The sequence below is a fragment of the Silurus aristotelis genome, assembly GCF_946808225.1.
Source record: "Silurus aristotelis genome assembly, chromosome: 1".
NCBI lineage: Eukaryota > Metazoa > Chordata > Actinopteri > Siluriformes > Siluridae > Silurus > Silurus aristotelis.
Genome location: NC_139574.1, coordinates 35,136,058 through 35,149,397, shown reverse-complemented (window position 1 = coordinate 35,149,397; position 13,340 = coordinate 35,136,058). Strand labels below are relative to the sequence as shown.

The following is a 13,340-nucleotide window of genomic DNA, read 5'->3' as shown; positions in this document are numbered from 1 at the left end:
TCTGACGGGGCTCATGCTTATAAACATATCCTGACTGTGTAGATTCGTTTAGACCCATATAATCATCTGGTCTAATCCAGGTCTCAGTGAGACAGAGTGCATCAAGATTATTATCTTATTTACAATCAGTGTTTTGGGTGCAAGTGATCTAATGTTTAAAAGACCAAACTTTAGAACTTTTTTGTTTGCTTATCTGGCATTTTTCAGTTTTAACTGCAATAAGATTATTTCTGTATCTTGTGTATTTAATTCTTGGTTTTACTACATGAGGAACAGATACGTTTTTATAAAATGGCCTGTGTGTACTTGTAACTATTTGGTTTGTTGTACAAATGTTCTCATAGTTGTAAATTGCCTGATGTCTTACCAGTCAGAGGTTGTGAAGTATCTTAGAGATGTTATCTAATAGGACTGCTGCTCCAAATCTGCTGGGGTGCAGGCCATCAGGCCGAAGAATCTAGGACGCTCCCAGAAACAGTTCCAGTTATTAACAAAGAGAAGTTTGTGCTCTCGACACCATGACTGTAGCCATTCATTTAGTGCTAAAAGTCTACTAAACTTCTCAATCCCTCGCTGGTAAGTGAGTATGTGGGAAAGCAGTGCAGCCAAGAGAAATGCTACGAAATGAAGAGAATAAACGGTTGGGAATAAATGTATAAAATTTAATGGAACAAATATTAGAATTTAGGTTGGAAATGTAAGTCAGTGCTTCTGATAGTGTTTAGGCCAGCAGAGAAAACTTTGCTGGCCTTGACAGACTACCACTGAATGACTATGTATCCGATTATAATGACTATGTATCTGACATTTTCATAAAAATAAAAAAAGAAATCACAAAAGGTAGGCAAAAAAAAAAAAGTCCTAAAACATAGATATAAACTTATATAAAAAAAAAAAAATTAATGAATAAAAAAAACAACTGGCTTTTAGGAACCTGTAAAAAAAGATGACTGTGACACAGATCCTGAGTTCATTTGGTGCTTTAATTGTACAAATCCCCCAAAATAATCACACTAATATACACCACACATACCAGTGATGTTACGTTATAATCACAATGCACTTCAAAGACTATAGTGTCTTAAATGCAAATAATTACGAACTATACAGTATGCAGTATGTATTTCACTGTTAACATTGGGGTTTGAATAAGAAAATACTCTTGTGTAGCCTACAAACCTACTCAAAAGCCTCTGCATACCAATTTACAGGGTATTCAAAATCTAGTAAAAACGTTTAAACACGTGGTAATGGTTTTCAGATTGAGACACTGCTCATGACAGACAGTTTGTCCAAGGGGTCCGTTCCTGACCCATACCCACGATAGTATGAAAGTGGATGTCTTTTTTAAAGTACAAAAGGTACATACATGCAGTCACATGTAAATTTGTAATATCGTAAGTGCTCCATGTTAAAGCAATAAACTATATAAAATAGTTAATAGTTTAAAAAATTGACAAAAAATTTACAGTTTCATACATCATCATTAAAACCTGTTGTTTCAAGATGTGTTCCTGATTGTATTCCTTTGCTCACTGTGGCCTCCTGTCCCAGCCTCTTTGCTCTTCATTAGGTTTGCTCCCCAGTCACACGCATAGTTTTTAAATACTGTTTGTATTCATCGCCAAACCCAGCAACATCCTCTAAGAAACCCTGCTGTACTCGTTGAATCTCCTCCAGTAGTGGGCCATCAATGTTTTACACATCAGTGAGTCCTGAATCCATTCAGATGGACACCTCCATTATTCATTTGTTCCATCTCCTGCCTCGGTTTCAGTTCCTTCTCGCACTGTCCCAATCACGGCTCACTAAAGATTTGATTTCTCCTTCCCATTCCGAATGGCCCACCTGCGTTTCGTTGTTGACCTTCTGGTCCATGCTAGCATGCTTGGGGACTGTTTTTCACCCGTCAGTCTTTTTTTAATGGACATTTATTCCATCATTAGGTGGACTCTTTCCACCTAAATGTATTACATCCCTTTTACAATACCAGCATAGTAGCACTATTCCTGCCACCCTGAACTGAGACCCACTATAAAAATAATAAAAATAATAATTATTATAATAATTATGGAAGTGGGGGTGTGGCCAAGCACCTGTTTGTGAATGGAGAGAAGTACTAGGGGAAGTGGTAACGTAAGAAGTATTTTCTGTTTCAGTGAGCAGCAGAAGGGATAAAAGTGTGAGAGACGAGATGGAGAACAAAAGAGAGAGAGCTAGAGACACAGAGGTGTGTGTGTGTGTGTGTGTGTATTAAGAAAATGAAACATCTAAATTGATAATAATTAAACTAATAATGGCAAATAAAGCTGTTTTGCACATGACCTGTGCAAAACACTGATAAAGACAGTTAAAGCAATAGAAACATGGACACACATGGGAGAACATTCTGAAGTCCTCAAAATCAACACATGTAACTCGTTTTTTAGTACAATATTTGTCATAAATTTTTAGTTAAAAGTGCTTAAAACCGATTTCATTCATTTAAGGCCGCATAGAGAACCATTTTTTTATGGTCTGGGTCAAAAAGGTTTTAGCACTGACCTAGTGTGGTATAACTGACCTACACACTCGTCTGTTTTTTCAACGTGTTTTACAATGGGGTATTCGAGTACTACGTTACTAAACCAATGTCTTTTTCGCTTCATGTTCCCCTTGTGTGTTTCTTTGTGTCTCAGTCTGATCTTCCTCCTCCGTGGAGTAATGCTCTAATGCCTGATGCCTGTTTCTGGAGAGAGCATCCTGAAAGCGCATACCACAATCCTCGCAGCCGTACGGTAGGGATCTTTCAACTTCCTCTCTCTCCGAGTTTTTTCTGCTCGGGAGAGGAGTTTGCTCCACGGGATCAGAGGATCCTGTCTGATCAGCCTGCTTCTGCTGGACTTCTGAGTTCCCTCCGGCCAGGCTTGGCCGTCCAACAGAATTGGGCTCGGTGATAATGCCGTGTGCGGTACGTTGATGAAAGCGGACTCCGGACCGGTTCGAGAAGCCCTTGCCGCACAGGCTACAAATAAAGGGCCTCTCGCCTGTATGGACGCGCATGTGAACCTTGAGGGCGCCAGACTGCGTGAAGCCTTTGCCACACTGTGTGCACTGGTATGGCTTCTCACCGGTGTGAATGCGCTGATGTGCCCGGACACCGGCCAGATGTGGGAAGCCCCGCCCACAGTAGGTGCACGTGTACGGCCGCTCGCCCGTGTGAACGCGCCGATGAATTTTGAGCGCACCCGACTGGCTGAAACTCTTGCCACATTCGGCGCACGTGTAGGGACGCGCCCCTGTGTGCACGTTAAGGTGTACACGAAGGTTACTGTGCGAGTTGAAGACGCGACCGCACTCTGGGCAGAGGAAGCCACCGGTTTTGGACGAGTGCTGAGTGCGCTGGTGCTGAAGCAGCTGTGAGGGCCGCATGAACAGTGCCGAGCAGTGCATGCACGGGTGCTGGCGCTGGCCTTGACCGTCCTGCTGTGAACAGTTGAAGGAGCGCTGGCACAACAGGCAGGCGGTGAGCGGGCAGTGGTGATGGTGGTGGTGATAGTGGTGGTGAGAGTGAGTGTGGGCGAAATGGCCATCAGATGCCTGCTGGGGATGCAGGAGATGAGGACACGGGTGGCAGCAGAAGCAGGGGAAGGCCTGGAGAGGCGTTGGGCAGATCTGGGAGTTGGAGGTTGAAGCAGTGTTCAAACTATGCGTGTTTGTGCCTTTGTCTTGGCTTTCCGGGTTGGACAAGCTGCTCGAGTCGCTGTTTCGCTCTTCCAGAGAAAGAGCCAGGCTGAGGCAGGAGCCCAGGCCAAACGTGACTGTGTTTGGCTCTTTGGATTGTGAGGCAGACGCTTTTGAGGTTCCCGCCTGAGAGGACGAATTGTCTCTGGCTTTCAGGCAGAGGGGGTGCATAGTGGATGCAGGGTTGGACGCTGAAGACAGAGGACAGCCTGGACATCTACAGGCATATGAGCGTACTGCAGGAAAAAAGGAAATACAGGTGAAAAACCATCACTATCTTAAATCTTTATTATCGTGATACATCGCACCATTTTCATATAAACATGACGAAATCTGTTACTGCAATCTGCAGCTAGGCACTCACACTGTTGCTCATCACAATTTGCAGGCTCCTCAATCCTCTGTCCAGAGTTCGAACAGATTCCTGCCATGTTTTTCCTCTGGATCTGGCTGTGTGGGTCAATCTGAGCAGGAAAACATGATTTGGCTGCTGGTGTCTCGGGCGCCACGCTTTCCCAGGCAGTGCGGAGAGATTGATTGTTCGTGCATTTCAGTAGCTGACCAGAGCCAGATGCACTAAAGGCCATAAGGTCACCAATAAAGTTATTCATCTCCAGCCAGGAGCTGGGTGCTGACTGTGTGAAGAGAAGCACAGCAAGGGTGAATGCCCAGTGGCCCGTAAGTGGAAAAAACATGATCAAAACAACAGCAAGTTCAGGAAGTCCAAATAAAGCTGGTTTCTGGTTAGACATGGCAATAGATTTTTCACAAGCAGGGGAAAAATGTGTTACATGATTTACACAGGCTTACAGCATTCACATTATAATATATATCTGACAATCCGCAGTTCGGAACTTGCGGCTTGAAAAATGTGCAGGTTCTCATTTGGAACTTAACTAACAGCAAGTTGCAGATTAACTTAAAATTCACGGGAACGTTCAGGAACATCAGGAATTATTCACTAACAAATTTCATAATTTTTTTTTAAACACATTACTGTATTAAAGTCACATAATGTCCAAAAGTACCATTTTGCAGATTTTCGGAACCCGCGGGGGTCTTAAAACTTAACCTCTGCTAAGACCAAAAGGTCGCAAAGTTCAAGGGGGCCGAATACTTTCGCAAGGCACTGTGTGTTTGTGTATATATATATATATATATATATATATATATATATATATATATATATATATATATATATATATATATATATATATATATATATATACACAAACACACAGTGCCTTGCGAAAGTATTCGGCCCCCTTCAACTTTGCGAACTTTTGCCACATTTCAGGTTTCAAACATAAAGATATGAAACTGTAATTTTTTGTGAAAAATCAACAACAAGTGGGACACAATCATGAAGTGGAACGAAATTTATTGGATATTTCAAACTTTTTTTTAACAAATAAAAAACTGAAAAATTGAGCGTGCAAAATTATTCAGCCCCTTTACTTTCAGTGCAGCAAACTCTCTCCAGAAGTTCAGTGAGGATCTCTGAATGATCCAATGTTGACCTAAATGACTAATGATGATAAATAAAATCCACCTGTGTGTAATCAAGTCTCCGTATAAATGCACCTGCACTGTCATAGTCTCAGAGGTACGTTTAAAGCGCAGAGAGCATCATGAAGAACAAAGAACACACCAGGCAGGTCCGAGTTACTGTTGTGGAGAAGTTTAAAGCCGGATTTGGATACAAAAAGATTTCCCAAGCTTTAAACATCCCAAGGAGCATTGTGCAAGCGATAATATTGAAATGGAAGGAGTATCAGACTACTGCAAATCTACCAAGACCTGGCCGTCCCTCTAAACTTTCAGCTCATACAAGGAGAAGACTGATCAGAGATGCAGCCAAGAGGCCCATGATCACTCTGGATGAACTGCAGAGATCTACAGCTGAGGTGGGAGACTCTGTCCATAGGACAACAATCAGTCGTATACTGCACAAATCTGGCCTTTATGGAAGAGTGGCAAGAAGAAAGCCATTTTTTAAAGATTTCCATAAAAAATGTTTAAAGTTTGCCACAAGCCACCTGGGAGACACACCAAACATGTGGAAGAAGGTGCTCTGGTCAGATAAAACCAAAATCGAACTTTTTGGCAACAATGCAAAACGTTATGTTTGGCGCAAAAGCAACACAGCTCATCACCCTGAACACACCATCCCCACTGTCAAACATGGTGGTGGCAGCATCATGGTTTGGGCCTGCTTTTCTTCAGCAGGGACAGGGAAGATGGTTAAAATTGATGGGAAGATGGATGGAGCCAAATACAGGACCATTCTGGAAGAAAACCTGATGGAGTCTGCAAAAGACCTGAGACTGGGACGGAGATTTGTCTTCCAACAAGACAATGATCTAAAACATAAAACAACATCTACAATGGAATGGTTCACTAAAAAAAATATCCAGGTGTTAGAATGGCCAAGTCAAAGTCCAGACCTGAATCCAATCGAGAATCTGTGGAAAGAACTGAAAACTGCTGTTCACAAATGCTCTCCATCCAACCTCACTGAGCTCGAGCTGTTTTGCAAGGAGGAATGGGCAAAAATGTCAGTCTCTCGATGTGCAAAACTGATAGAGACATACCCCAAGCGACTTACAGCTGTAATCGCAGCAAAAGGTGGCGCTACAAAGTATTAACTTAAGGGGGCTGAATAATTTTGCACGCCCAATTTTTCTGTTTTTTATTTGTTAAAAAAGTTTGAAATATCCAATAAATTTCGTTCCACTTCATGATTGTGTCCCACTTGTTGTTGATTCTTCACAATAAATTACAGTTTCATATCTTTATGTTTGAAGCCTGAAATGTGGCAAAAGGTCGCAAAGTTCAAGGGGGCCGAATACTTTCGCAAGGCACTGTATATATATATATATATATATATATATATATATATATATATATATATATATATATATATATATATATATATATATATACACACACATATACACACATATACACACATACATTAAAAAAAACGTTCTTTCGGTTTTTCCCATTAGGGGTCGCCACAGCGGATCATCCACATGTTTGATTTGGCACATGTTTTTACGCTGGATGCCCTTCCTAACACAACCCTCCCCATTTATCCGAGCTTGGGACCAGCACTAAGGCTTGTGCAACCCTATATAAAAGCCTAAAACAATAAATAAGTAGCATTGAAAGCATGAGTTCACTGATTAGGGCTCCTATTACATCAAACTATACACTGTAAAGCCTCTAGTGGTGTTTTCTGCAGTCCCACATGTTCATATGTTCAAACAATAGCTCAGTGGTTAAGACACTAGACTTCCCAGCACCACCATGCTGCCATTGCTGGGCACCTGAGCAAAATCCTTAGACCTCAACTCATCAGAATATACAGTATCTCACAAAATTGATTACACCACTCACACTTATTTACATCACAATTATTTAGACAATAATGGCTGTATGTTAAATTATTTTTAGAGGACAGTAAATCTGTACTGCTCTACAAACTGCACATTGACTAATATATATCCAAGTTTTATCTCTATAGTAATGTCCCCTGAGAACATGTTTTGCTATAGCATTATACATTTGTTGTTCTTTTTATTTTGTTCTGCTGTTGTGTTTTATTCATGTCACGTTTCCAGTTTAGCTGATGTTTTATTTGTATTTGCTGTTGCAATTTTTGATTATTATTCCATTGGAGTTTCAGCTTCCTTGTGTTTCCACGTTTACTTTTTTTATTCTATTTTATTTTGTTTTATTCCTGTTGTGTGTTTATTTTTTGTTTTGTGTGTGCGCGCATGTTTTACTCCTGTGCTTACTTTCTTTCTTTCTTTCTTTCTCATGCTGCCATTGCTGGGCCTCAACTGCACAGTGTATATAAATGAGATAACTGTAGGTCACGCTGGCTAAAAGCATCTGCTAAACGCTGTAAATAGAACATCATGTCTCGTTCTGGTTTTGCTGCTTTTATTTTGTGTTCGGAATTTACTGTTGTTGATTTATTTTTTTGGTTCTTTTAAAAACATTTTTTTTTGTTTTGTTCTATTTGTTTTTTAGCTGTTGTGTTTGTTTTCTTCACATATCTCAGCGATGTTAGGAAGCTGGGGTCAGAGCGCAGGTTTAGCCATGATACTGCACCCCCGGAGCACAAAGACTTAAGGGCCTTTCTAAAGGGCCCCAAAAGTGGCAGCTTGGCAAATCCAGGGCTTAAACCCGACCTTTCACTGTGCTTCACCTGCTGTGGTGGTCTTTTTTCTGTTCTGTTTTTTTTTTATTTAGCACCTGCATTTCTAGTTCTGATGTTACGCTTTCTGAATACTTTGCCAAGTTTTATTTTTTGCAGTTTTTTTTCATTTCTTTTGGGGTTTCTCATTGGACTTCTATTACATTGAGCGTTGAGAAGGTCGTGACTTCAAAGCCCACCACCACCACGTTGCCACTGCTGGCCACTCAATTTAACCCGTTTTTACTGCCATAGCGAGTCTAAAACTATAGTGTCTAACTTTTATATAGAACAATAAGGATACTTAATAATCTATGTATTTCTCTCTCTTTTTCTCTCTATTAGTCGAGTTATACATGCTCCTGAGGTACCAGTGACTGTTGTTCCTGTCCCTCTCCTCTCCTTGGATCTGCCCGTTTCATCCCAGCCCGCCTCTGGAATGTGTTTCTCTTGGTGTGCAGCTGGGGATGGGTTTTCATCAACAGCCTGAGGGTCCATGAACTTACGGAGTAACAGGAGCTTTAAGAATGGATTTGGACTGTACTTAATGTCAAGAGTCTGCTACTTTGACTCAGGACTACAGTTTGCATTTCATCACCATCACTGCACCTCAACATTGTTTATCTGTAATAAATGGACATTCTGTGCCACCCAGATGAGGACGGGTTTCCTCATGAGTCTGGTTGTTCTCAAGGTTTCTTCCTCATGCTCATTAGGGACAAACGTACACTTATAAAGAACAATCTTATTCTTTCTTTCTGACCACATTATCTGTGTAAAGATGCTTTGAGACAATGTCCACTGTTCAAAACGTTATATTTTAATTAATTTTTATTTGTATAAGTCGCTTTGTATAAAGGTGTCTATTTCCAATGCCAAAAAATGTGATTTCTGGATTTCCCTTGAGGGTTTTTCTGTACTCTTGTAGGATTCTTGTATTTCTATTTTTTACGGCTGTTGATTATTTTGTGTTGCTGGGGGAGTTTTCCCGTGTGTTTTTCCACTTCCGGGTCACCATATGAACATAACATGTAGTGTTCATACACATAAATAACAGGAAAAACGCCACACACAATTATAGCAGGAAAAAATGACAAGTCACGACAAAGACTTTTATATCTACACATATTTGCTGTTTGAACAGTCTGGGTTATTCGAATAACGTGCAAAAAAAACAAAAAACGACCAAGAACGATCCAATACAGTGTAATATAATACTCTTCCTTCATACTCCCATGCATTACACTTCTACAGTGAAGGCGGAAACCGTTTACCACCCGATCCTCTCCATTTGCGCTTCTTTCTACGCCATCGTGCTTTTTTAGTGTGTATTTGCGCGTGTACTCACAGCGAATCTATCCTTGTCCATTACCCTGTACTGCTGCCTTTATAGCCAAACTCATAGCAATGTCATGTTTAGGAATATGTAGCGGTCGTGCAGCTGTTGATACTCCGCCATCTTTCCTTCTCTAGCGGTACATCACTTCCGGATGCTGCTCGGGGTCACGTGACTCGACGGACACGTTTGAGTTTCCCCTTTCAGACCACCAACGCCTCTCCATAAATAGCTACCGAGTTTACAGCGTCGAGCAATGTGGAAAAAAATAATCATAGCTTCTACCCACTGTGTGCTACGTGTCCAAAAATGCTTATAAACTTATGAAATAATAATGCATTCAATTAGATACTGGTCTAAGTAGAGGGACAAACACTAGAGGGTCAACATTTTGAGTGTCAAGGTCTACTCTGTTGGTCCAAACCCTATCAGAATCACTGACTTACAGTTTAATATATTTCTGTCCAAGAATAAGTTTCCCCCAGTAATCTATTCTCTTTATTTCATAGCTTTTCTCTTGTATTTCCAGTAGTGTACATTTATGTTATAGTCTATCCAAATCAGATTTCGGCCAACATACATTGCCAGGGTGAAGGAAATCTGCCGTGAGGACTTCAGAATCAACAGTGTTGGCGCCTGTAGCCTAAAATTTTGTCTGAAGCTGTTGAGTTGGGGTCATTGGCAATTATTATCAATAGCAACAAATCCATTAGCAAATTTGAAGTACCAAGTTAAGAAATATACTACAAGAAGACTTTAGTGAGCAAAAGTAAAGCAGTTCTATGGAAGTACCAAAAAACACAGTCCACATACAGACTTGATACCCTCTTTAACCATGTGTAACACCCACATTCCTCATTATTTACTAATAAGCAGTGTTGTGCTAGTTACTAAGAAATAGTAACTAGTTACAGTTACTAGATACTTCATTCATAAAGTATTTTATTTAAGTCAGACCAGCACAAACTGAATATATCACAAGGATTTCTGAAATAAATAACAAAACAAGCTAAAAAAATATATTTAGAATCAAAAACTAAAATGGCTTCTGCATCATAAAAGCTGTTGTGTTGAGCTCTTAAAAATGTTCCTTTCACAGCTGAAGTATAAAAAACTATCAACAATGTACAACAGAACACCGGGTTAGCTTCTAGCTTGTAGCTTCGTCGAGGCATGGAGTTTCTGGAGGAGCTTTTACAGATTGGAGTTGCTGCTATTGCAGTAGATACGAGCTTCGAACCAGAAAGACACATCTTACATTTGACTTAAAAGTTTTTGTCTTTATGCTCAACTAAAGTGAAATAATGAGCATATTTCCACTTTGAGAAACTCTTCTTGCTCTCGCCTCGACTCGCCATTACTGCCACACAGACTTGAATAAATGGAAACACGCCCACAGTGCGTCGTCTTCGTGTTTACAGTGGTTCATCCACCAATCCTACGATGCGTTGCTGCTGTAAACAGGTTAGGCTGTAGGCTACACTTCAGCTAAAATTAATGAATTTAAAAAAGTCGGTAATAAAAAATACGGTAACGGTAACTGAGTTAATTTAACGCGTTACAGTATTAGTTACTGTCAAAAGTAACTGTCTTACAGTAACGCGTTACTGCCCTACACTGCTAATAAGTAGCATGTAATTCATGTTTGGTCACTTCATGACTTTCTATCCTAACCACCAAGGCTGTTCTGTTCTTTTTGACAAATGTATTACTATTGACAAAACACGGTCAAGAACAAAATATGTTGTTCTTAAGTTTGCAGATTCTAGTGAACCTATTAAGTGCTTCTTTGAATATACTAACTTGGCTGTATACCAGAATAAAAATGTAATGCATGACAGAAACACTTAATAATGGCATATATGGCAAAACCATATTATTTAACACTGGGGCTACCAAGCAGCCATACAATAACATCTGCATTTTCCTTCTTCATCTGCTTCCTTTGACTGTATGAGCACACTAGTCCGAGCTTGCAATCCACTGTTTTATCATTCCACAATGGCTGATAGAGGAGAAGAAATTGATTTGGTCGGCTTTTCAAGAAAAGCTGCACATCATATGGAAACATCAGCCAAAACAGTTCAAAACCGCTATGAAGGTTTATCATGCATTATTTATACTTTTGCGTTTTCTTCCCGGTAGAATATGCACAAATTTGCCTTCAATTTAAAACACTAGAAAAACTGAAATGCATTAAAAAATACACAAAAAAAACCCCAGGGTTATTTTATTAGATTCATATTAATGCTTTTGCTTGCGATGATGCACGTGGGCAGCACAGCTATGGTTGCATATGATACCTGTCTGTGATGCAGCACTCCATTATACTGTGTTTTTTTTATAATATTGATGTTTTTTATTGCTGTGGCATCAAAATTATGGTGTTAAAAGGTAGACTGATTCAGGCAGGACACCACTGAAGGCCTTGCCAATGACATTTCACAAACAACAAGCCAGACAGGATACAGAATAAACTTTCTTTCGGCTTCTCCTGTTAGGGGTCGCCACAGCGGATCCTCCACACGTTTGATTTGGCACATGTTTTTACGCTGGATGCCCTTCCTAATGCAACCCTCCCCAATTTATCCGGGCTTGGGACCGGCACTGAAAGTGGCGGGGGTTGGTTCCCTGACCGGGGATCGAACCCGGGTCGCAGTGGTGAGAGCGCCGCATCCTAACCACTAGACCACCAGGGAACCTAGACAGGATACAGAATAAAGTGTGAAAATAAAACAGTAAGGAAAAGCATTACTTTCTGCTCTTATGCACATTTGCCTAAATGAGATGGTTGATACCTTTTCTTGGCTGTCAGTTCGGTAATGTTTGGGGTTTGGTTCAGTATGTCAACTCTTAGGATAGAGTGAAGGTGGTATTAGTGAGACAATTCCTGTGTCTTCTCATACCTGAGAAAGGTTGTTCTCACAGATATGTACTTCAAAACATGCACAGCGGTTGAGCAGCCTGTAGGCAGTATGGCACTGTTTCAGGAAAACTGAAAAGATACAATTGAAAAGTGATATTATCTGGTAACCTGGATATAGGGGAACTGCAGGTTTGACATGTTTGAGCTGGAGGGTCCATAATCACATTCATTTTTTAAGGCTCCTGGCTAAAGTTAAGACCAGGATTTCTATGAAATATTTGGAATTGGTAATGCATGCCTTTATTTCTACTTGACTTAATTATTGCATCCCTCTCTAGGAAGCTACTAGGAAACTTCATAGAAACTTCATTTCACGATTCCAAATACAGCAGTTATAGACTTTTGCACAATTGAAAAGTTATTGACCAAAGTGCTGTTCAGTAATATAAGTATACCAAATTTTAACAAACTAATCACAGCACAAAATATTTCGTTTATCTCTATAATACATATAATACAAGTTTTTAGCATAGATTTAAACTCAGGAAGTGTTTGAGACCATTTCAGCTACTAAGTGCAGCTACTAAGAAAGACCTATCCTCTATAAATTTTATTCTTGACCTGAGAATGGTCAATAATCTCTGATCCAAAAATCTACAAGATCTCACTAGATTGTGCATAGACAGAAGGTTTTTTAACTGCTCGTATTAACTGGTCTGGAAGTGGAGAACAAACCCTTTCCCAGGCCGAGACAAGCTAGCTAGCTTCGGGGTTGGCCGACCTCTCCTCAGGATGTCTAGCTTTTCTTAAAAATGTATTTTTAAGTATGTCCGAGACCAAATACATTTTTCTTCCTCTGTAGGGATAAAAAAAAGTCTAACTCAAATGTATTCATGTGTGCAGAGCGCTACAGACATGTTTTGCCAGTCGATCTTGGCTGTAACAGTTTCCCTCTGACCAACCAATCAGAGGACGGAAAAATGCTGACGCTATTCTGGGATATCTAGCTGGCCCTGTGAGGCAAATATGAAATCTGATTGGTTAAAGAAGCAGACCCATTGATTATAGAGACTAAGATATAAAGGCTAGCAGTACTGATTATAAAGGGCCTGCGCAGATTAGATTGACATGGCAGCACATAGAGGCTAAAATCTGATTGGACAAAAAATCTAACATCCACATACACGTACTGAAAGCAGTGCAGCCAA

The 13,340-nt window shown here is 40.3% G+C and overlaps 1 protein-coding gene and 1 long non-coding RNA gene across 2 annotated transcripts in view; both read right to left on the bottom strand.

Moving 5' to 3' along the window:
* LOC310725666 overlaps window positions 1-13,340 on the bottom strand; it is a 94,746-nt gene that overhangs the window by 26,854 nt on the left and 54,552 nt on the right. The window lies entirely within an intron of this gene.
* On the bottom strand, window positions 965-9,453 carry LOC310723923 (uncharacterized protein). Its single transcript, XM_083537413.1, has 3 exons — window positions 9,279-9,453; window positions 4,088-4,358; window positions 965-3,959 (listed from the first exon to the last, which is right to left on the bottom strand). Exons 1-3 carry the CDS (start codon window positions 9,297-9,299, stop codon window positions 2,623-2,625), a joined length of 1,629 nt encoding a protein of 542 aa, XP_083393539.1. The 5' UTR covers window positions 9,300-9,453; the 3' UTR covers window positions 965-2,622.

Excerpts from the sequence above, each read along its gene's own strand:
- LOC310723923 (XM_083537413.1), bottom strand. The coding sequence starts at position 9,299 with ATGGACAAGGATAGATTCGCT. Across the intron at positions 4,359-9,278 it reads TGGACAAGGATAGATTCGCT|TCAGCACCCAGCTCCTGGCT; the intron begins GTGAGTACACGC and ends CTCTTCACACAG. Across the intron at positions 3,960-4,087 it reads AAATTGTGATGAGCAACAGT|TACGCTCATATGCCTGTAGA; the intron begins GTGAGTGCCTAG and ends TTTTTCCTGCAG.